This window comes from Neophocaena asiaeorientalis, unplaced genomic scaffold (assembly GCF_003031525.2).
Source record: "Neophocaena asiaeorientalis asiaeorientalis breed wild unplaced genomic scaffold, Neophocaena_asiaeorientalis_V1.1 scaffold405, whole genome shotgun sequence".
Taxonomy (NCBI): Eukaryota; Metazoa; Chordata; class Mammalia; order Artiodactyla; family Phocoenidae; genus Neophocaena; species Neophocaena asiaeorientalis.
The window spans coordinates 814,171-835,814 of NW_020172822.1; the positions used below are offsets into that span (position 1 = coordinate 814,171).

The following is a 21,644-nucleotide window of genomic DNA, read 5'->3' on the forward strand; positions in this document are numbered from 1 at the left end:
GAGAGGAAAGTATTTTACAACTTCAGGAGAGAAGAAAACATACACGTTTATTTTTCTGGAGAACAAATTCCCCTTAGAGAAACTACGGTAGCACCAATCTCTGTCTTGGGAGCTGAAAATAAGAAACTAGAAGGTGCAACTTCCTATAAATCTGTAATCATTTCAAAATAGATGTAAAAACAAACATAAAGGAAGTGGAAGGAATTCTGTGCTCTAGCAATTTATAATATAACAGACACACCCCCATCCCAATCTTAAAATGCTTGTATTATGCTCATGGTTGTTCCACCTTTCTCTTTCCCCTGACGCCTTACAGAATTTTAAGTGATTAAAATCATAGAAACTTCTAATTTTTTACTAGAAAAACAAGATAAATTTATACTATACTTCATAGTTTGTTATTAATCTATAACTTTAAAGAACACCAAATTGCTTGAACACAATCATTTTACTTATAAATCCAGTTTACGTGATTCCAACAGTCTACCTGCAACATAATTTATTTTCCACAATAGAATGTTTTCAGAACTTTGAATACATTCAATACTATTCTAAATATCCTGAAGGAAACTTACATTACACAAGAAATCTTTTACAACCATATGGAAAACTGATTCTCAATCCTACAAAATTCATCTTATGTTTACATTTTCTATGTAGAGTCCCTTTAGGATCTAGTTGGCCTTTAGCAATTATAACTTAACAAAGATGGAGGGGAAATGCTAGAAGGGATGGATGAACTCAGTGTGGGCACTGCATACCTATTCTTGCTTTGACTGCCTTTTACTCTCCCCTTCATCATCCTTTTCCAGTTGTCTTGGTCTTAGCGTTTGCTATCTGTTGGGCCCCATTCCACATTGATCGGCTCTTCTTCAGCTTTGTGGAGGAGTGGACTGAATCCCTGGCTGCTGTGTTCAATCTCATCCATGTGGTATCAGGTAAAATTTAGCTCGTTTGGGTGTACCACAGGTGTCCAGGTAACTGCAGCTTCTTCATCTTGCTTAGAGCAGTAGGTTCTATCTGTATATACCAACTTATGGGGATCTGCCATACTGTAATGAAGACACTTGATTTTTATTTTATTTATGTATTGATTAGGTATGTTACAGGTTCAAAAGAAATACACCTTATTACTATTTGAGACACTACTTTATGAAAGACCTCAACTCTAAGCTTGATGATTACAGCAGGAAAATGGTCAAAGGAATGATTCCTTTGGTTCTCTTTCAATGGCCATATGATTTAATTGGTTCTTATTTATTAAACATCCATGTCCCTGAAATCCTGTATTGTCTTCAGCAAGTGTTAGACCCTCATGAAAGCCAGCCAAAGGGTGTTCATGGGGCCTCAAGGTCTGCTTTTAGGCTACTTTAATGCTGCTTGTTAAGGACACCACAGAATATGAGAGAGAGTGGTTGAAAGGTTACTAAATCAGAGGACCTGGATTTGCATCTCAATACCACCATTTATATTCTGAGTGATACGCAGAATATGGATTCCTTCTTGCCAAAGTTTCCTCAACTGTAAGGTGGCAATAATGCCTGCTCTATATACAACACAGGCTGATGGTAAGAAGCAAATAAAATAATAGCTATTGAAGAACTTTTTAAGCTGTAAAATGCTATAGCCTATCTTCTACAACCATCACAAATTTGTAAAGTAGATATCATCATCAACATTTTATGGTTAAGAAACAGTTCTACAAAGAAGAAATGACTTGTCCAAAGACACTCAGTTGGCAAATGGTAAAAACAAGGTTCAAGCCTGAGTCACCTAACTTCAAGTTCAGGGTTCTTTCCTCTAAAATGGAGCACTGCTAGTCACTGGACGGTCCTATGGGCTCTTTATCAAAGACATCATTAAGGAAGAAAGATAAGATCAATTTATGCAAGTTAAGCTCCAGATGTGCACAGAACAAAAACAATAGCATTCAAATGTATACTGAATACCATATATATTATCTATTTTCTACAACCATCTTTTTTGTACTCAGCAGGGCTTGTGTACAGTTTATACCTGGACATTAGGACTTTTCCTCCATGTTAAACTATTTATTGTTCTGGACAAAAAATCAAAAATGCTTATGGCTCTGATCTTTGTGGTTAGTCTTAGAAAATGGGAGTGTTTAAATAATATATACACTACTATATATAAAATAGATAACAAATAAGGACCTCCTGTAGAGCACAAGGAATTCTACTCAATACTAGAGTGGATATATGTATATGTATAACTCATTCACTTTGTTGCACACCTGAAACTAACACAACATTGTAAATCAACTCTAATAAAAATTTTTTTAAGTAAAATAAATTATTCTTTAAAAAAATTGGAAAACACAAGATCACATGAGGCTTGATCTACACTTCTCCAGAGGCATCAAGACAACCATTTTAAGACTCACAAGTTGTTCATTTACAATAACATTTTCCTGTTAAGATGTAATTTCTCCCTTCCCCACCTTGCCAACCAGATGATGTCTAAACCTCTTAAATGCTACCCCAGAAATGGCCCCAACTTGCCTTTTGACCCTCAAGTTATAGCATTTTCATTCATAAACCATGTATTGAATGCTCGTCAAACTGGTGAGTTAGGGATTTCTGCACATTCTGCATTATTCTTGCACAATAATCTTTCTCTAGCACACTGGTGCATGCTAAGCCTTCTACTTGCAGCACCCTCTCCTCTCTTCCCCAATATCTCCTACCCATTTCATGGTCTCGCGAGAGTCCAATCACCGCCACTAAATTTGTCATGACCATTAGGGTTCTTGTGTTTATGCCATCATGTGAATTTCCATAGCATGACTGTTGGTGTCACATATTTTGCTCTTTTCTTAACGGATACTGTTTGGTACCATCCTTTTGTTAATTACTGAAATTAGGCATAAATCTTGTTCTGCAATACTATTCCAAGTTCTTGGAGAACAAAGTCTAAATGCACTACCTTCCAATGTGCCTCAAAGTCGTATAATGAGTTCAAGCAGTATTTATTTATTTATTTATTTTTTTTTTTTTTGCGGTATGCGGGCCTCTCACTGTTGTGGCCTCTCACGTTGCGGAGCACAGGCTCTGGACGCGAAGGCTCAGCGGCCATGGCTCACGGGCCCAGCCGCTCCGCGGCATGTGGGATCTTCCCGGACCGGGGCACGAACCCGTGTCCCCTGCATCGGCAGGCAGACTCTCAACCACTGCGCCACCAGGGAATCCCAGTATTTCTTTATTGAACAAATTAACAGTCTATAGAAATATTACCGTCCTACACTCCTCCCTGCCCAGTTCTGTCCACAGGGCATATGGCACTCTGAATGTCCTGAACTATATAAACGAGGACAACAATGAATGTGTTGAGGACAACACCTATCACTTGTTTTATATTCTTATTCTCAGCCCTTCTGTAGACAGTAACTCAATTTAATCCTCACAATAATCCAGGGAGGTGAGTTAAAAAGGTATTATCATTCCCATTTTACAGAGAAAGAGAAACTGAAGTGCCAGTTCTGTCCAGGCTCACAGAATAAGCAAAGGCCCAGATCAGAAACTAAGTCCTCTGATTCTCAACCTTAGGCTCCCCTTGGGCCTTGCGAAAATAGAATAGGATATGGTAATAAAGGAAAAGTGAATACCAACCAAGAAAATGGCAGTGTGCAAGACATTTGGTGGAGAAAACAAATGGAAAAATACAAATATTCAATAAGGTTGGAAATAAGGTGGGAAGAACCATCAAGGGGAAAGGCTAGGTAGGGAAAAGACATTGGGGAATACTTCTTTGAAGAGATATTTAGCATTTTAAGAAGTCTCAGCAGAGACTATGCCTTGACTGATTTACTATTCCTCCATTACTTGCAGTTTCAAATTATAGATTTAAGCAAAACTCCAATGAGATAAAAAGAAATCTCTCTTTCCTCTGATACTTAAGCATCTCTCGTTAATGCTATGGGAACATGTTCCTTGATTAAACAAATGGGGATCAAAGGAAGTTGCCAAACATCTCAGAGAGATCCCATGCCAGCCTCAATTTTTCCAAGACTCTTTAATCTTTCTGGGTTTGACTCCTAAGTACACAGGTGGTAGATCTGTTCAGAGCATTTTGTATTCTCAATTAGAGTCTTATGTATATTATCACTTCCAAACGAGGCAATCAAAGGGATTCAAGACCTTTGTTAAATATTTATGCTTCTCCCTGTCATACCTCTCCCCCAATTTCTCCTTGGCATGTCTCTTAATCCCCTGCATTCCAGGTGTCCTCTTCTACCTGAGCTCAGCTGTCAACCCCATTATCTACAACCTACTCTCTCGCCGCTTCCGAGCAGCATTCCGGAATGTGCTCACTCCTTCCTGCAAACAGCGGCACTCCCAGAACCACCCACAGGGGCCATCTGTGCAACAGAACATCAGGAAGATGTTCTTCCTGATGTCAGAATGTCACCTTGTGGAGCTGACCGAAGATGTGGGTCCCCAGTTCCCTTGTCAGCTGTCCATCTGCAGCTCTCATTTCCCCACAGCCCTCTGTGCTGGACAGGCACTAAGAAAGGAACTCTCAAAGAGCTGACATTCCTCTATGGCTCCACACTAGAGGGAGGGACATCCCATAATTTATGCCTTCCTATATGATATTAAGGAGGTAAAATGACCCTTAGAACTTATATATATCCAATTCTAGCTTTTTTTTTAACAAATGTGAAAATTGCTATTTAAATCTAAAACCCAGAACCTCCTGATTTTTAGTTAGCTTTCCACTATCTTAACTGCTTCATGCCCCTTTATTAGTTCATGAAAAGAACATGACTAGCATAGCATGGCACCTATACTTTGAGCCATTTCCACTATTGGGAATGGTTTGTCCTGTTACTCACACTCTGAATCAGGCTGTCTTTCTTACAACCAGTGGTTTCTGTGAGACACAGAGGGAGACATGGAGAAGCTGTTTATATGATTTGAGGGGTCCACGCCAGTCCTTCCATAGCAAGCTATTTACCCTGCTGCCTCATATTGTGCCATTATAATGTGATTCCTTGGAGTCCTGAAGCCTTTGACTTTAAGAGTCCTCCTGATAACACAGGAATGCTCCTCAGAACTATTATTCCCACCTGTTCCAATCCCCAAGTCATTACCAGACATTCCTCACCAGGGGTGGAATTAGATACAAGTTCCACTTAGAGAAGAATGGGAAGAGGGAGAAGGCTATGGTGGAAGGTCCAAAGAATCAAACCATACCAAACATAAACTTAGTTGTTTCATAATTTGGTCTAGACTTGGATTTCTAAGAACTTACGCCATAAGCAGACAGAGGTACGTCTATTGTCTCAGAACGGAGACAAGTCAAATGGTGACTACTGGTCTCAAACCCATGACTTCCCCCTACTCAATCCTTCATTACCTCTATAACACTGTCACTCACATAATATGGGTAAAATCTACCTTCCAGACTCACCTTCCATTGTATCATCACAAATACTATATATTTCTACTCAAATTGAATTACTTGCTCATATGAAAACACACCCTAGTTTCCCCAGCTGCATATATATGTTTCTAGAATGCCTTCTATATTTCCATTCTCCGTCTGATGAGATCCTACCCATTCTTCAATGGCCAGCTCAAAGTGGTACCTCTTCCATGAAACCATGCTTGATTTATTCAAATAGAAGTGACTATCTGACTTTTCTATCAGTTCATGTCTCTTAAGCTCTTTCTTCACACTGCTCTGTATTTCCATGATTTATATTCTTGCTTTGCCAGAATGTAAATTTGTCAAAGGCATGAAGTAGCCTGTGTTCCTTTCTGCTGTTACTGGAATCCTGACAATATATCGATCACAATGGTAGATGTTCAATAAATATGTGATGAGTTGTCTCACATTCCAATGTACTGAGCCAAATAAACAGCTCCAAATGAAACCGTGTTAAAGAGCTGAAAGACTAAGATTCTGTTTCTGACAGGGTCATCTGACTTTCAGTTGGCCGTTTAATGAGCCATGATTGTAACGGCATGCCTGCTGTGCTTACCACGTGAGAAGGCTCTTCTCAGCCCCAGGCTTTACTGATGCTGAAACATGCAAACTCTAGCTTTTAGTCTCTGAATTCTCCCCAAGTTGAAAGAACCATTCTACTAAAAAATGAGAATAGTGGTCTCTGACATCATTTCCTAACTGAACAGTCATCTTCAAAGTGATTCAATATATTTTTTAAATCGCTTAGCTAATTATAAGCCAACTTTAAGGAATCTGGATTCTTAGTGATGGTTTATGTTGGTGAGCAGAAATTCTCTGGTCATTTAAGAATTAAGTTGAAAAGACTCAACAAAACAAAACCCTCAAAAATGGAGGAGAAATGAGTTTCCTTCTTGCCTATTGAACGTCTAGTATGATTACTCTCATCAACGTCAACTCCAAATGACCAGGGCTAAAAATATTGCTGTTGTGGCTGGATGGACAGAAGATGAATCAACACTAAAACTGCAGCTAGTAATTTGGTTGCTTCATTAAAACTTTGGTCTCTTTTTTTCTCCTTGTTTATCTTTTCTCTCTTAAACATTTATATCCAAAATATTATCATTAATTCTTTCATTCAACAAATTTTCAGAACCCATTAGGTAATGTGCATGTGGCATCACCTGGCCTTTAAATTATACATATAATAGAAGAAATGATTATTTTTGAAAATCATTACAAAATTAATTGTTTAAATCTAATTGTGAAGTGTGCCACAAAATCCATATACAAGTACTATGGGACTATGTAAAAAAGGTGTTTGACCAAGTCAGAGGGCAATAGGTTTAATTAAGCCTAGCACTAGAAAAGGGAGAAAAAAGTGTTAATTTTGTCTATATAGACATACATACACATACACATATGTACATATAGGAAGCTTGTATTTAAAAAATGAAGATTGAAATATCACAAGTCCTAGAGTTAGCTTATATAATAGTTCACACAAAATTAGTAGAATAAAGGGAGAAACTAAAACTAAATTGTTCAATGTTACTCAATTGAACTCAGTAATGGACCACATCATCTCCTCTTGAATTCCCTGTGATCACTGAATTTTAGAATAATGACAGAAGAGGCCAGATAGTAAACATGATTAATAAAGTATTGGTAATTTAACTTTTCTGCAACGCAATGGTGATTTTGAGCTCTCTAGTCATTCACAAACTTAGTGAACTGAAGCAATGAAATTCACAATGTGGCTTGCCAAAATAGTTTGGCCCAAAGAGATAGCAGAGATTATTAATCTGAGACCCATGGACAAGTATCAGAGGTAGAAGAATCCCCTGAAATCATATTCATAATTCTTAGTGTGTACTTTTTTTTTAGAGAAGGTTTATAGCTTTGATTAGCACCTCTAAGTAGTCTATGACTTAAATTATTAGAATCATATTCTAAAGGGCCCTTAACAGTCTTACATAAAGACACTCTCTTAATGTATGAGTTATAGTTGAATGAAAGCACTGCAGGATAATTAAAAAGCATCGTTATTCTACATAATAGTGCAGTATGTATAAGAACGAACTGTTTAGTGGTATGCTGGCTTGGACTGGCTTGCAAAAGTTTATTATTACATATTTAGGAATTTTGAAGGGCTGTTGTCAAATGATTGGTAGCTTGAAATCAGCCTCAGTGGAAATATTTGCACCATAGAAATTGGTAAACACTGCCCATCACAGAGCTGGCTTATCAGCACATGACTATCTATCAATATGCTGGCAATCTGCCATCCTGCTGGAATATATGTGATTTGTTTGTAGATTAAATCCCCTATAGCACCATTATAATTACAGACCACTTAAAGCTGCAGTTAACTCATTGAAAAAAAGTCAATGGACCAGATTTTGACCAAAGAGGTAAGAGATAAAATAAGCTAAAGCATACTAATTATGACATGAAAGCCTCTTCAGCATTTCACAAGTAACCTAGAGTGGAAGAATTACCCTTGGATGCTGTCCATTAATATTAGCACAGAAAATAGCAACAGATCTACTTTTCTTCCCTATACATCTGTTTTTAAATATCCCAACGGGTTCACTGTAAAAAGATGCAAAATTTCCACATTCTCTCTACTTGGCTGGAGACCTCATTTTTTAAGTATGTGGAAAGGTACTATATAAACATTGTAAGGAAGCTGAAGCTTGTCCAGGTTTATGCAAGCCAAGTGAAGGTTCAGTTCATCTAAACAATCTATTCCTCCCCTTTTTTTCATCCCTTTAAATCATTACATCACATTTAAACTCTACATTAGATATACATATATGTTATACTTTGGAAATATTTTCTAGGTAATGTCAACATTCGAAAGTTTTAACTAACCTAACACAGCCTAGAAATTGTTGCATATACTCAAATTATACTATTGCCCATGAAATATACACACTGTGAAAAAATATATACACTGTGAATTTAGAAGGCTAGAATGGTTAGACTGAGCTGGTTTAAAAAAAAAAATTCAAAAAGAAAAGCACTTCATTCATTTCAAAAACCTGAAATTACTTTTATGTTAAGAGGCCCACGTTAATGCACGATAAGAATGTTTTGTTAGTAAAAAGATATTTTGAAAATATGTCTTAATAAGGCTTGGGTAAACCTTGCTTATTTAAATATATCAACAGAAGGAATATCATAATTTCATGCTTCCCTCCGTAAACACTGAAAATTTTAATACTGATCCTAACTTAGTTACCAATTCTTTAACAATAGGAACTGAAATGTTTTACTTCATAACATTCATTTGTACTCTTAGCTCAGTAAGTTCTCACAGCTTCACTAACAGGAAGGTATTGCTATTATTCCCCCTTTACGGTTGACAAAATAAGACTTAGCCTCACTTTACGCTTGGGAAAATAGACAAGCAAGCACAAAGTCTGAGTGAGACACACAACAGTAAGTGTTTACACCTCACTCGTGTATCTGCAGGGTAGCTGGGCTGGCTCCACTCCAACTGAGGCTGGGGCACTGATGGGGACCCAGTGGCCACCTGGAGTATGTGCTTCTCATGGCAAGCAAGTCACATGGCCAATCCCAAAGTTAGGGGGCCCAGCAGTACACTCCAATCGCCGTGAGGTCCTCGCCCCACCAAGGGTGGGAGGTAGAACACTACCAGAGGGAGCGAAATGTTGCGACTAAGGATACACGTCTAGTAAGCAGCACAGTGTGTATGAACCCAGAACTATCTGACTCCAATGCCTGAGTTCCCCCATTTCGCTACACTGATTCCACATGGGACTCTATTTCATCAACATCGCTGAAAAAGCTTCTCAGTTTAATGTCATCCCCAAATATTACCTCTTCATTGACTTCCCACTAAATCACTAATACAGATGGGAGAGCAAACACAGAAGTCAAGAGCATGAGTACTGGAGCCAGATGCCTGCATTCAAATCCTGGCGGTAAGATGGTTAGTTGTGTGACCTTGGGCAGGTTACCTAATCTCTCTGTGGCCCAGTTTCCCTGTCCGTAAAATGGACATAATGACAGCATCTATATCAGAGTGGTGACATAAGGATTAAATAAGTTAATATATGATTTGTAACACTCTTAGGACAGTGTCTGGCACCTAGGAAGTGCTGTAATGAGAGTGGGAAAATGATACATAGGAATGGGAACATGTGTTTCATGAAGATATATGTTTTTTAAAACCATTTCATTTTGTTTACACTTTTTAGAAGCTTACTACTCTATTTGGCAGCATTCAAATGTAAGATGATTTAAAGGAGCTCTACACCAAGAAATGTGTCAGGTGTTTTTTTTGTAGACATTTCCGCCAGATAAACTGCCCAAAACGTCATCACCAACTACTAAGATTTCATTAATAATGAAGGCACAAGTATGTATTAAAGACTGTTTCTGTGTTATATGAAAGATTAATCAATATTATGACAGGGCAGTCAGCAAAACCACAGGTACCCAGGCTGCTAAGGATGGCCATGCATAGTAATTGTTTCTGAAGACCTTCAGCCTGTCTTCATCTAGGGAATTAAATGTCTGGTTTTTGGCTTTCAGAATTAGAAGACAGGGTTAAGGCTCCAACTAATGTCATAGTTCTAGCATAAACACCAAGCTCAGAGAAGAATACCAAGGAGACAAGCCACTGGGTATTAACTGTTACACTATTTCTGGTACTTGTAGAAAAGGATATTTAGCTGTATCCCCGATCCTCAATATCGAATTTACATCATATATGGCTATTTTATTGAACACTTACTAGGAGACAGATACTAGGCCATGTGCTTGACATCTGCATCAAGTAAATCTTATAACAATCCCCATTTGACACATGAGATAACTGAGGCTTGACAAAGACAACTGAGCTGCCATTCATACAAACAAACAAGTGGAAGGGCCAGGAGTCAAAGGCAGGAAGACTGACCTGGAAACTTATTAACTGCTGTACATCTGTACTCTATACAGTGCCCCACCCCAGGAAATACTAAATACATATCAAGGGGCAGATACTGAGCTAGATATAAAAACACAAGGAATGAATAACAAATAAGTCCTTATCCTCAACCTACTGAATCTATGGTTATTCAAAGTTACTGACTGAAAGGAAATTTATATTCATTTTTCATTATATATTCTCAGCTCCACCCCTGACTGAATGGAAACATGTAGCCTGCTTTAAACTCCTGTATAACTTATGAAATTTATAAAAATTTAGAACATGGAGGCTTCGAGATCATCTAACCCAACATTTCTTTCATGTATCCATAATACTTATTGAGACTCTTCCAGCTATTGTACTAAGAGCTTTATATTTATTATCCGACTTAACCTTGCCAACAATCCTAAGAGATGAATACACGAAAAACACATTGAAACAGAGAAGTTAAGTGACTTGCCCAGGGTCACACAACTAATAATTGTTGAAGATGAGGTTTAACTCAGTTCTAGGTCTAGACCTCCAGCTCTGAGCTACAAATCTATACCACCTGCCTAAAGCAAGAAAAAGAAAGGTGGCTTGTCTGAGATAAAACAGTGAGTGACAGGGGGGATATCAGGACTGATTTTCCCTCACTCTAGTCCATGACTCCTCCCATATCTCACTATATTTGAATGAATGGGAAGAACCCACAGCCTGAATAATTCAGAAAATAAAGCATCATCTAAAAACAGCATAATTCTTAAACTTATAATATTGGTCTTTGGATCCCATTAAAGAGGATTTCATCAATAGGTTTATATCTATTTGATTAGCTATAAAATTAGTTTGTATTCCCTACATACAGACCAATTCTTGACAGCAGCTTGTAGCTTTAAAACATGGCTAGGTAAAAAAGAAAAAAACAAAAACAAAACAAAACATGGCTAGGTAACTGTTACATGGTTCATGCTAAGACTTAAAAAAAAAAAGGAAGAAGAATCTAAATCACACTTTGACTCAAACTGAAGAAATGTCTAAGAATCTAGGTTAAATCTGTCCCCTGTGATTTTTATTTACTGGAGCTATCATTGCATTGTGGTATAAAATGAAATAAATAGTCCACCAGACACTTGTTAAAAATGGCAAGAAAGACTTTCAAGACTATTGTAATAAGGGATAGAGGCTATTGCAATGGAGGGGAAAGACTGAACTCAAATACAAGAGGACCACGTGAGGATTTATGGACAAAGACCAGGGTGAGGAAGTGGATATAAAATTGCTAAGAGAGGGCTTCCCTGGTGGCGTAGTGGTTGGGAGTCCACCTGCCGATGCAGGGGACACGGGTTCGTGCCCCGGTCCGGGAAGATGCCGCAGAGCGGCTGGGCCCGTGAGCCACGGCCGCTGAGCCTGTGCGTCCAGAGCCTGTGCTCCGCAACGGGAGAGGCCACAACAGGGAGAGGCCCGTGTACCACAAAAAAAAAAAAAAAAAAAAAAAAATTTTAGAAAGATTTAATAGTGTAAAACATGGTTAGGTATCAAGGGGAGGGAAGGGGAAGATAAAGGATAGAGGAAAAGAGTTTGATTGGATATCAGTGGTAAGAAGGATGATCTATAAACTGACTTAGCAAGATTCTTTGCTACAACTAGACTCAGACAAAGATGGGGGCCAAGGAGAGACCTCATGGAAAAGAGGGCTCAAAAGAGCCTGATGAAAGTTTGGCCAAGGAGAACATCCTTGTCAATGGCTTTTAGGAGTTGAGAATGGCAACAGTAGGACCCTGTGGCAGATGGAGAAAGGTCCCAAGTGTTACGTAGTGCTGGGCCCTGGAATGTGATGCTCAGAAAAGTTGTGACTTCTGTGAAATTCTTCTATCCATCTTCTTGAGAGAGACAGAAAGAGATTTATCATAAGGTATTAGTTCATGTGATTATGTAGGCTGAGAAGACCCAGGATCTGTAGTAAACAAGCTGGAGACCCAGAAGAGCTGGTTGTGTAATCACAGAGTCTGGGTCTGAAAGCCTGAGAACCCGGAGAGGCAGGTCCATGGTATAATTTCTAGCCCAAGGACAGCTCAATCAGTCAAGCCAGCAAAGTTCCCTCTTACTCAGCCTTTTTGTTCTATTCAGGTCTTCAATTGATGGATGAGGCCCACTCACATTACAGAGAGCCATTTGCTTTACTCAGTCTGCTAATTCAAATGGATTCAAATGTTAATCTCATTCAGAAACATCCTCATAGAAACACCCAGAATACAGTTTGACCGAATGTTTGGACACACCCCCTCAATCCAGTCATGTTGACACATAAAATTAACCATCACAGGACTAATGTGGACTTTCACACAACCATTTCTGTGGAGCCTGGAAATTATTCTCTAGTAGTTTCCTTTTTTTCAGTGGGATAAGTATTTTTTATGGTTAGTATGAATAGTGTCCCACCTCCACCCCACTCCCTGACAGTGTCACTAAAAACAGCTTCTCATCTCTAGACCTTGAATTTCTGCCTCAAAAGATCCCTTCCCTTTTAAACTGCAAATACTTATAAGTTATTAACTCTTGTGTATTAATTAATTTATAGACTTTTTTCTTAATGGAAAAGAAATCAAAATATTACAGAAAAGGAAATCATTTTTGTATGCTAGATTAATTATAGCTCTGCCTATATCTGTGGTCCTCAAAGTCTGGAGACATTTTTATTGTCACAAAGAGGGGGCTGATCCTGACATCTAGTGAGTAGAGGCCAAGGATGCTGTTCACTATCCTACAATGTCCAAGACAGCTTCCCCCTCCAACAACAACAAAGAATTATTAGCCCCAAATGTCAACAGTGCTGAGGCTGAGACACTCTTGCCTAAAGGAAAGAGAGTTGGACCCCGTTAGAACAGAATTTTGTTTGCTGGAAAAGAATACCCAAACTAGAATGGATCTTCAAGAGTATAATCCCAAATTCCCAATTTGGGATTAACATATACACACTACTATATATAAAATAGATGATCAACAAGGACCTACTGTATAGCACAGGGAACTCTACTCAATATTCTATAATAACCTATGTGGGAAAAGAATCTGAAAAACAATGGATATATGTATATGTATAACTGAATCACTTTGCTGTACACCTGAAACTAACACAACATTGTAAATCAACTATACTCTAATATAAAATAAAAATTAATTTTTTTAAAAAAGAGCATAATCAAATTGCCTCTCTTTGTTGACAAGGAAACCAAAATTCATGACTTAAGTGCCTGAGATGCTGCAGCTGATTGGCACAGAGGAAGGACCAGAATCCCTGTTTACTGACACCAGGGCAAGAGAGGTTCTGGTTACTCTGCCATAAAAACGGAAGTCTGGGGCTTCCCTGGTGGCGCAGTGGTTGAGAGTCCGCCTGCCGATGCAGGGGACACGGGTTCGTGCCCCAGTCCGGGAAGATCCCACATGCCGCGGAACGGCTGGGCCCGTGAGCCATGGCCGCTGAGCCTGCGTGTCCAGAGCCTGTGCTCCGCCATGGGAGAGGCCACAACGGTGAGAGGCCCGCGTACCGCAAAAAAAAAAAAAAAAAAAAAAAAAGGAAATCTGATTAAGCACTGAATGCTGTTTTAGTAATTTTTCAAAAGAGCAATGATTTAAAATCATAGAGTTGTAAAATCTGTCTAGAGTTGGGCAGCCTGTAAAATGGCCCCCTGCGATGATCCCCATTCCTTGGAACTCATGTCCTATGCAATCGCCTCCCCTTGAGTGTGGGTGAGACTAGCTTCTAACTAACAGAAAATGACAGAGTATCACTTCCAAGATTAGGTTACAGAAAGACTCTGGCTTCTCTCCTGGCATGTTCTCCCTCTCCCTCTCTCTTAGCTAGCTTTCTCTGGAGGAGCCAGCTGCCAGTGAGCTTAGAAGCAGATTCTCTCCTAGGCAAGTCCTGAAATGACCACAGGACTGTGGACACCTTGATTGCAGTCTCCCGAGAAATCCTGAGCCAGGGGTGCCCAGCTAAACTGCACCAAGATTCCTGACCCACAGAAACTGTGAACTAATAAAGATTCATTATTTTAAGCCACCAAGTTTTGTAGTAATTTATGTTATGGTAAAAAATATAAAAATACTGAAATAGTTTAAAAGGAGGAGAATAATTCAAGTGTTGGCATATCTTTACAACTCAGGAATTTTCAAACCATCTCAGGACTATCTCACTGAATTGAATTTAATTGAATATAATGAAACTACCATTATAGAATTAACTCAAATATCATTCCGCTTCTGGGCATATATGTTGCTGATAAAAGTTTTAATTTGTATGTTTTTAAATCTTTGGGCATTACAAGAAGAAAAAAGGGAAATGAAATCTGTGGCTGCTCATAATTCCTATTGTGTTTATGCAGTAGAAGAAACTGTCACTTACAAAATACAAGAAATAACACAACATCTAGTTGGTACTATTTTCACTCACATGTGTACTCATGTATTCACAGAGAAAATGCTGAAAACTCCCTGGAGACACTGAAAAAATACTTTACTACCCCCAAGTGGACATATTATTTTTACAGAAATAAAGTGCAAAATTGATGTTGTCTTCGAAAAACAACAACAAAAATGGTATGCAATGATTATACGAAAGACTCAGAACCTCAGAGCTGGTTGGGACTTTAAAACATAACTTTAAAATTTAGAATCCTAGAATGAGTGAGATATTTGAATTACCTCTACAATTTATCTTATGCTTGTACATTATTAGTTATATGTTTGCTGCCTACCAAGACAGCTCGTTCTCTTTGCAGACAGCTCAATTTAGCTATTCTAGTAAGTCTTCATTTCTCCTGCAAACTGTCTGCAAACCATGCAAGATCTCTCATGTCGCCTACACTGTTCTTAATGTTCTTAGTGATTTCAAAAAAGGAGATGCTACAAGTCTCCAGAAAACATATTCAAATAATGCAGAGAACTGGATTTTAACATTTCTTGGATCTTACCCTAAAAACCTTCCAACACTGTTTCCTCTGTGAAAATGACTGAACTGTTCCTAATATACAAAGAACCCCCGTAAAAAATTGATAAACAGGGGCTTCCCTGTTGGTGCAGTGGTTAAGAATCTGCCTGCCAATGCAGGGGACACGGGTTCGAGCCCTGGTCCAGGAAGATCCCACATGCCGTGGAGCAACTAAGCCCGTGCACCACAACTATTGAGCCTGCGCTCTAGAGCCCGTGAGCCACAACTACTGAGCCTGAGTGCCACAACTACCAAGCCTGAGTGCCACAACTACCGAAGCCCAGGCACCTAGAGCCCATGCTCTGCAACAAGAGAAGCCACCCAATGAGAAGCCCACGCACCACAACGAAGAGTAGCCCCCACTCACTGCAACTAGAGAAAAGCCTGCAAGCAGAAACAAAGACTCAATGCAGCCAAAAATAATAAACAGATAAATAAAATTTTTTAAAAATTAATAAACATAAATCTTAAATAGTCTTGGGATACCAGGAGGGAGAGTTCTCATGCCCTCCAGTGATAGTAGAACCCTACAGGAAGAAGAAAGATTCCTCTCCTTCCCTGGCAAGGACTCAACCAACGAAAAGCCGTATGGACTCTTTGTTAACTACAGCCCTCCCAACTTTATTTCCACCTCTATAAAAGCATTTTCCTTCCTTTGCTATGTGGGGCTCGCTTGTGTCTCGCCATGGTTGCAGACCCTGAATTGCAATTCCCTGCTGATCCTGGATAAACCCATCTTGGCTGGAGAAATATCTGGCAGTCTATTTGTTTTAGGTCAACATCTTGATGCCCCATACAGGGACAAGACAAGACACCCCAAAGGCCCTAGGGCTGGTGAGCAAAATAGGTATGGTACCCAAAATTGAGCCCACTGAGCTCATTGCTTTTCTTGCTGATCCCTGAAGTTTAAAGGTATCTTTCTCCTGGATCCAAGCTTACAAACCTCTTTTCATTTGAAGTTCTCCAGGCTCTATTAGGGATCTGTTTTAAGGTTTCATCTTTCTGGTTAAAGCCTTCTTCTGTATGCAAGTACTCATTTGACACTTCAGTCTAATTTGGAGATCAGATTATTTCAGTTGAAGCTGGCTGAGATGCCTTTGGCCCATTCCTTCAGGAACAAGGGATGTTTCACTGAAACTGCACCAATTCAGCCATTGACCCACTCCTTTGGAATAGGGGCTGTCAGAGAACAAGCTGCATCCTTAGAATTGGCTGGTGTTAGGCCTGCAGGCGTATGAGTTGCGAGCTGTTTGAATTAAACTGTATGAGCTATGTGAAAATTACTCTTTTACTCTAGAGAAAAACCTCTGAGAAATGGCATCCCAGTTATCTAAACAGTTTGAAGGTGCGCCCCCGGCAAGGACTCTGATAGATTTTATGTTTAAAAATTGTGTTCCTGGGCTTCCCTGGTGGCGCAGTGGTTGGGAGTCCGCCTGCCGATGCGGGGGACGCGGGTTCGTGCCCCGGTGTGGGAGGATCCCGCATGCCGCGGAGCGGCTGGGCCCGTGGGCCATGGCCGCTGAGCCTGCGCGTCCAGAGCCTGTTGCTCCGCAACGGGAGAGGCCGCAGCGGTGGGGGGCCCGCGTACCGCAAAAAAAAAAAAAAAAAATTGTGTTCCTTCCTCATGTGCATTTTTAACTAAATGGACCAACCTGACCAAAGGTAATTTAGAATATCAATGACCATTATGGGGAACTTTTGAAGTCCTCAAACTTAAATTTCTTAAAACCGAATCGGATTACAGTAGTTCAAAAATGTCCAGAATTGAATGGAATGCCTATTTCAACTGGCATTTTGAGGCTTTCCAACCTTTTCAGGAGTCTAAAATTGCCTCTCTGCAAAATAAGATTTTAAATTAACTGAGATAAACAAATCATTCAAGAAAGAAAAAAATGGCCCTTGAAGCCTCAGTCTGGTCTTCCTCGGCTCCTTTGCCGCAGGCTTGCCTCTGGCTCCATCTTGTTTCTCTCTCTTTGCTCCTCATGGTCAGACTCCACCTCCGGTGCAACCCTTCCCTTTCCCTTCTACGCCACCTGTGCCTCTTCTATGCCCTCAATTCCCCCATACTAATTCTCTTACTGAACTCCCCTTTTCCTCTGAACACCTCAGAAGCTGTCGCTTTAAAATTAAGCTTTCTAAGGATCCAGAGGCTAAACCCTTAATTTCTTATATTCCCTGGACTAAAGCTGATATGTGAACCACAGTCAAAGGCTTTTCCAAAGTAACCAAAGATCCTTACAGATTGGCTGGGGAATTTAATATAGTCACTCAAACGTACCAACCTGGTTTCTCTGACTTATATCAGCTAGTTCGTATGCTTGTCAGTGAAGGCCAGCCCGGCGTTGGATGAAAACTGCTGATTGGGAAAATCCTAAAAGGTCCCTAGAATTACAACTGGGAAAGCCAGTCCACTGACTTATTATACGATCAGGCTAGGCAACTTCATTGAGCAATTCTTAGGGCTTTTCCAAAGCCTGTGCATTGGAACAAAAATGTTAAGGCCTTAAAGGAGAGTTCGATGAACCTACCTGCCCTTGGGCATCCCAATTATCAGATTCTCTTTTTCCTTTTTCTATATGAAAAGGAAGGGATTGCCCTTGGGGTACTCACCCAAAAACATGGGGACCACCATAGATTCACAGAGTATTATAACCAGCATCTGGATCCTGTGGCATGGGGATGCTCCCTTGCCTGAGAGCCATTACAGCCACTGCTCTTTTGGTCATCAAGAAATTTGCTGTGGGATCCCCTTTAACCATTTTTGTACTTCATGCAGTAGAATCTTTCCTGAATTCTTATCACACTCAACATTTCTCATTCAGCCACTTCACCTCCTATGAAGTTCTTTTGTTAACTGTTCCTTGCATAACTCTTTATGTTGTAATAACCTGAACCCTGCTCCTCTTCTGCCCTCCATCACTGAGGAAGTCCCTTATGACTATTTAATACCAACACACCACCCCCAACTCCTCGTGAAGATCTACAGGAAATTCCCCTGGGTAACACTGACTTCTCATGATTCAATGATGGTTCTTATCCAAAAGATGACGATGGCAAATACTGTCCTGGGTATGCTATTGCAACTCATTTTGATGTTGTTGAGGCAGCATCTTTACCTATGCCTACTTCAGCCCAACAGGCTGAATTATATACTCTTACACAGATTTTTACTTTAGCCAAGGGCAAAACCGCCAATATTTAACTGACAGTAGGCACATTTTTCAGAGTATCTCACAATTTTGGAACGTTGTAGAAGCAACATGGCTTCCTTACTCCAGCAAAAGTAAAATTAAAAATGGTCCCTATGTTCAGGAATTACTGGATGTAATACTTTTACCTGCCACTTCAGCTATTATTAGATTCTAGGACAGTCTAAACTTGACTCTCTGGAAGCTAAAGGAAATCATCTTGCTGATATTTCTGCAAGAAATTCTGTCCTTAAAGGGATCAAGAGCAGTCAAACCTGTATCATGGTCCAAAGGGATATTTCCCCAAATAATAATTTGGAAAACATGGCAAGAGAAACACACAACTGACTTCAGAAAAGGAAAAATAGGATTGGAAATTCAACAACTGTTGGTTTGATAAAAAGAGAAAGCTCTGGTTTGTACCAAAAACCGACCCAGTTCTACCAGAAACTCTAAAATTTCCACTCCTCACCACTGTACATGCATTAAACTATTGGTCTACTAACAAAATGACAGCATTCATGAATCAGTATTGGTGGGGAAAATGAACAAGGCTGCAAAAAGTACCTACCTCACTTATCCCACTTACCCCAAATACAACCGAGGGTGGTCTATTTGAACTACTATTGGACATTTAAAACTGCCTAATGGACCATTTGCGATCTGGAAAATGGATTTCATACAACTTCTTCCATCTAATGGACATAAATAAGTTTTAGTTATGAACTGTATGTTTTCTCACTAGACTGAAGCCTTCCCTTACAGATGGGCTATTTCCTCTTCTGTGGCCAAAGTCCTTTGGGGAAAGATTGTCCCTACCTGAGGAACTCCTGTCAAACTTCAGGAGTTTGTGACCAAGTGACCAAGGAACCCGTTTTACCGGTCAGGTACTTCGAAAAACATGTGCTGTTTGGCTGGTTTTACACTTTCATTGCACTTTCCACCCTCAATGCTCTGAAAGCATTCATTGCATTATTAAGATTTAATTGGCAAAATTTGTACACCCTCAAAACACCTTAGCCAAACGCACTGACCTTGGCCCTTCTAAGTGTCAGATTCACCCCTTTTGCAATTAATTACCTCTTACCCTTTGAGATAGTCACAGGACACCCAATGTACTTTTCTCCTGTTTCTTTTGACCCACAACTGAAAGAAGGAGAGATACTCCAATATGCAAAAGACCAATTGCTTCTATTAAAAAGAACCGTATTTTGGAAGAGCAATCTTTTCACAGTGCACTCTCAGAGGACAGAGACACTTTGCAACCTGTAGATTTCATCTATTGGAAAAGATACCTCTGGAAGAACTCTCTTCAACCTGGTCGGAAGTGCCCCGATCAGGTTTTGCTAACCAACCCTTGTGTAGTCAAACTCCAGGGAATAGGCTATTGGATTCACACCTAAAGGAAGCACCAAACCCTGAATGGACCTGCACATTATCTGGTGACTTGAACATAAAGATTTCCCAGAACTGAAGCAGACGACATCTGATGAGACAGTTTTCCCAAGATATCCAGACCAGTCTTGTTGGAAATTTGTTGTCAAACTTCTGATGATGACATAATGCTTCGATGATCTCCATTGTCTGTGATCTTGATAACATACGGACTTTAGATAATAAGTGCCTGACAGTTCTCCCTCCTAACCTCTCCTTGTTACTCATACATGACCTCAATAGGTTTCCAATCTGTGCACTTTTTCTCCAGCACTACACCCAGGAACGGTTCTTTCCTAGCATTGAGGGACAAGAAGACACTGAAACTGAAAAATCCGCCTCTTGATCAGCGATGCTTTTAAAGAAAGACTTTGATCAAAAGAGGGAATGTAAAAGAATTAATAAACAGAAACCTCAATTAAATAGAGTAGGGAGACCAGAAAGGGAGCTCTCGTGCCCTGTAATGATAACAGAGCCCAACAGAGAGAAGACTCCTTTCCTGGCAAGGACTCAGCCAGTGGAAAGACATGGACTCTTTGTTTAGTATATAGCCCTGCCAACTTGCTTTTCTCCCTTCCTTCCCTTGCTTCCCTTGCTGTCTGGGGACTTGCATGTGGCTCACCATGGTTGTAGACCTCAAATTTCTATTCTCTGCTGAACTCGAATAAACCTATCTTGGCTGCAGAAATATCTGGCATGTTGCTCCCCATTCATTCCCTTCAACTTCCTTTACCCATGAGTCTGGCATGAGATGGTTATATTCCAAGATTTAAATCAGGGGGAGGATAGAAAGCCTTATGTGCCTTAAGCTATGAATTGTGTGTTTCACTGTGGTCATTTACAGGAGAGCCCTGCACTGGAGCTTTGGACACCTGAGCAACTATTAATAAAGTGGCATTTTGTTCTCACTCCATTTTTCCTTATACATATTACTTGTCAAGGGAACTTATGGAAAGAAGTTCTTTCAGGCCAGAACTGGGCGTTTTTAGGAATCAGAACCATAATGCCATCCTAATTCCCCTAAGATTTGATGCTTAAACGTGTAAAGCACATTTTATCCCTCTTTTAGAGACTCACATTCATAGTGGCATTTTAAGGCTCTGCAAAGTCCTGCAGTGAAGAGATTTGCTTAACCTCATTTAATTTGGAGTTTTCATGCCTGTGTATTCATTGTATCCCACTGTGGTAATGTCACTGAGGGCACAGTTTAGGAAACAGTATAGACTAGGGGGTCAGCAGACTTTCTCTGTAAAGGACCATATGTATTAAATATTTTAGGTTTTTACAGCCATACACATTCTTTCACAACTACTCAATACTGTCATTGTAGCATCAGAGAAACCACTGACGATATGTAAATTAATTAGCATGGCTGTGATCCAATAAAACTTTACAAAAAACAGGTAGTAAGCCAGATTTGGTGTATGGATTATGGTTTGCCGACTCCTGGTTTGGACTAAGAAAAGTCAAGTGATTTCTTGTTTTCTTTTTGCATTTTCTCCTAGGTTCACAACCTAATCCTGTTTTTTAAGGTCTTATTTCTTTGATGGGGAAAAACATTGGAAGAAAAAGAGAGAATTGATTCATCATTTTGACCTAAACCAATCAGAGTTAGCTTTTGCTTTGAATTTGATTGTTTTGATGTCTCTCTCTCTCTCTCTCTCTCTCTCTCTCTCTC

At 39.7% G+C, this 21,644-nt stretch overlaps 1 protein-coding gene across 1 annotated transcript in view; it reads left to right on the top strand.

The window, feature by feature from the left end:
• NMUR2 (neuromedin U receptor 2) overlaps positions 1 to 5,328 on the top strand; it is a 14,305-nt gene extending 8,977 nt beyond the window's left edge. Inside the window, exons 3-4 of the mRNA XM_024741877.1 lie at positions 813 to 938; positions 4,241 to 5,328. Coding sequence (XP_024597645.1) covers positions 813 to 938; positions 4,241 to 4,551 — 437 coding nt within the window. The 3' untranslated portion in view covers positions 4,552 to 5,328. The remainder of the gene's footprint in view (positions 1 to 812; positions 939 to 4,240) is intronic.
• The last annotated feature ends 16,316 nt before the right edge of the window (positions 5,329 to 21,644 follow it).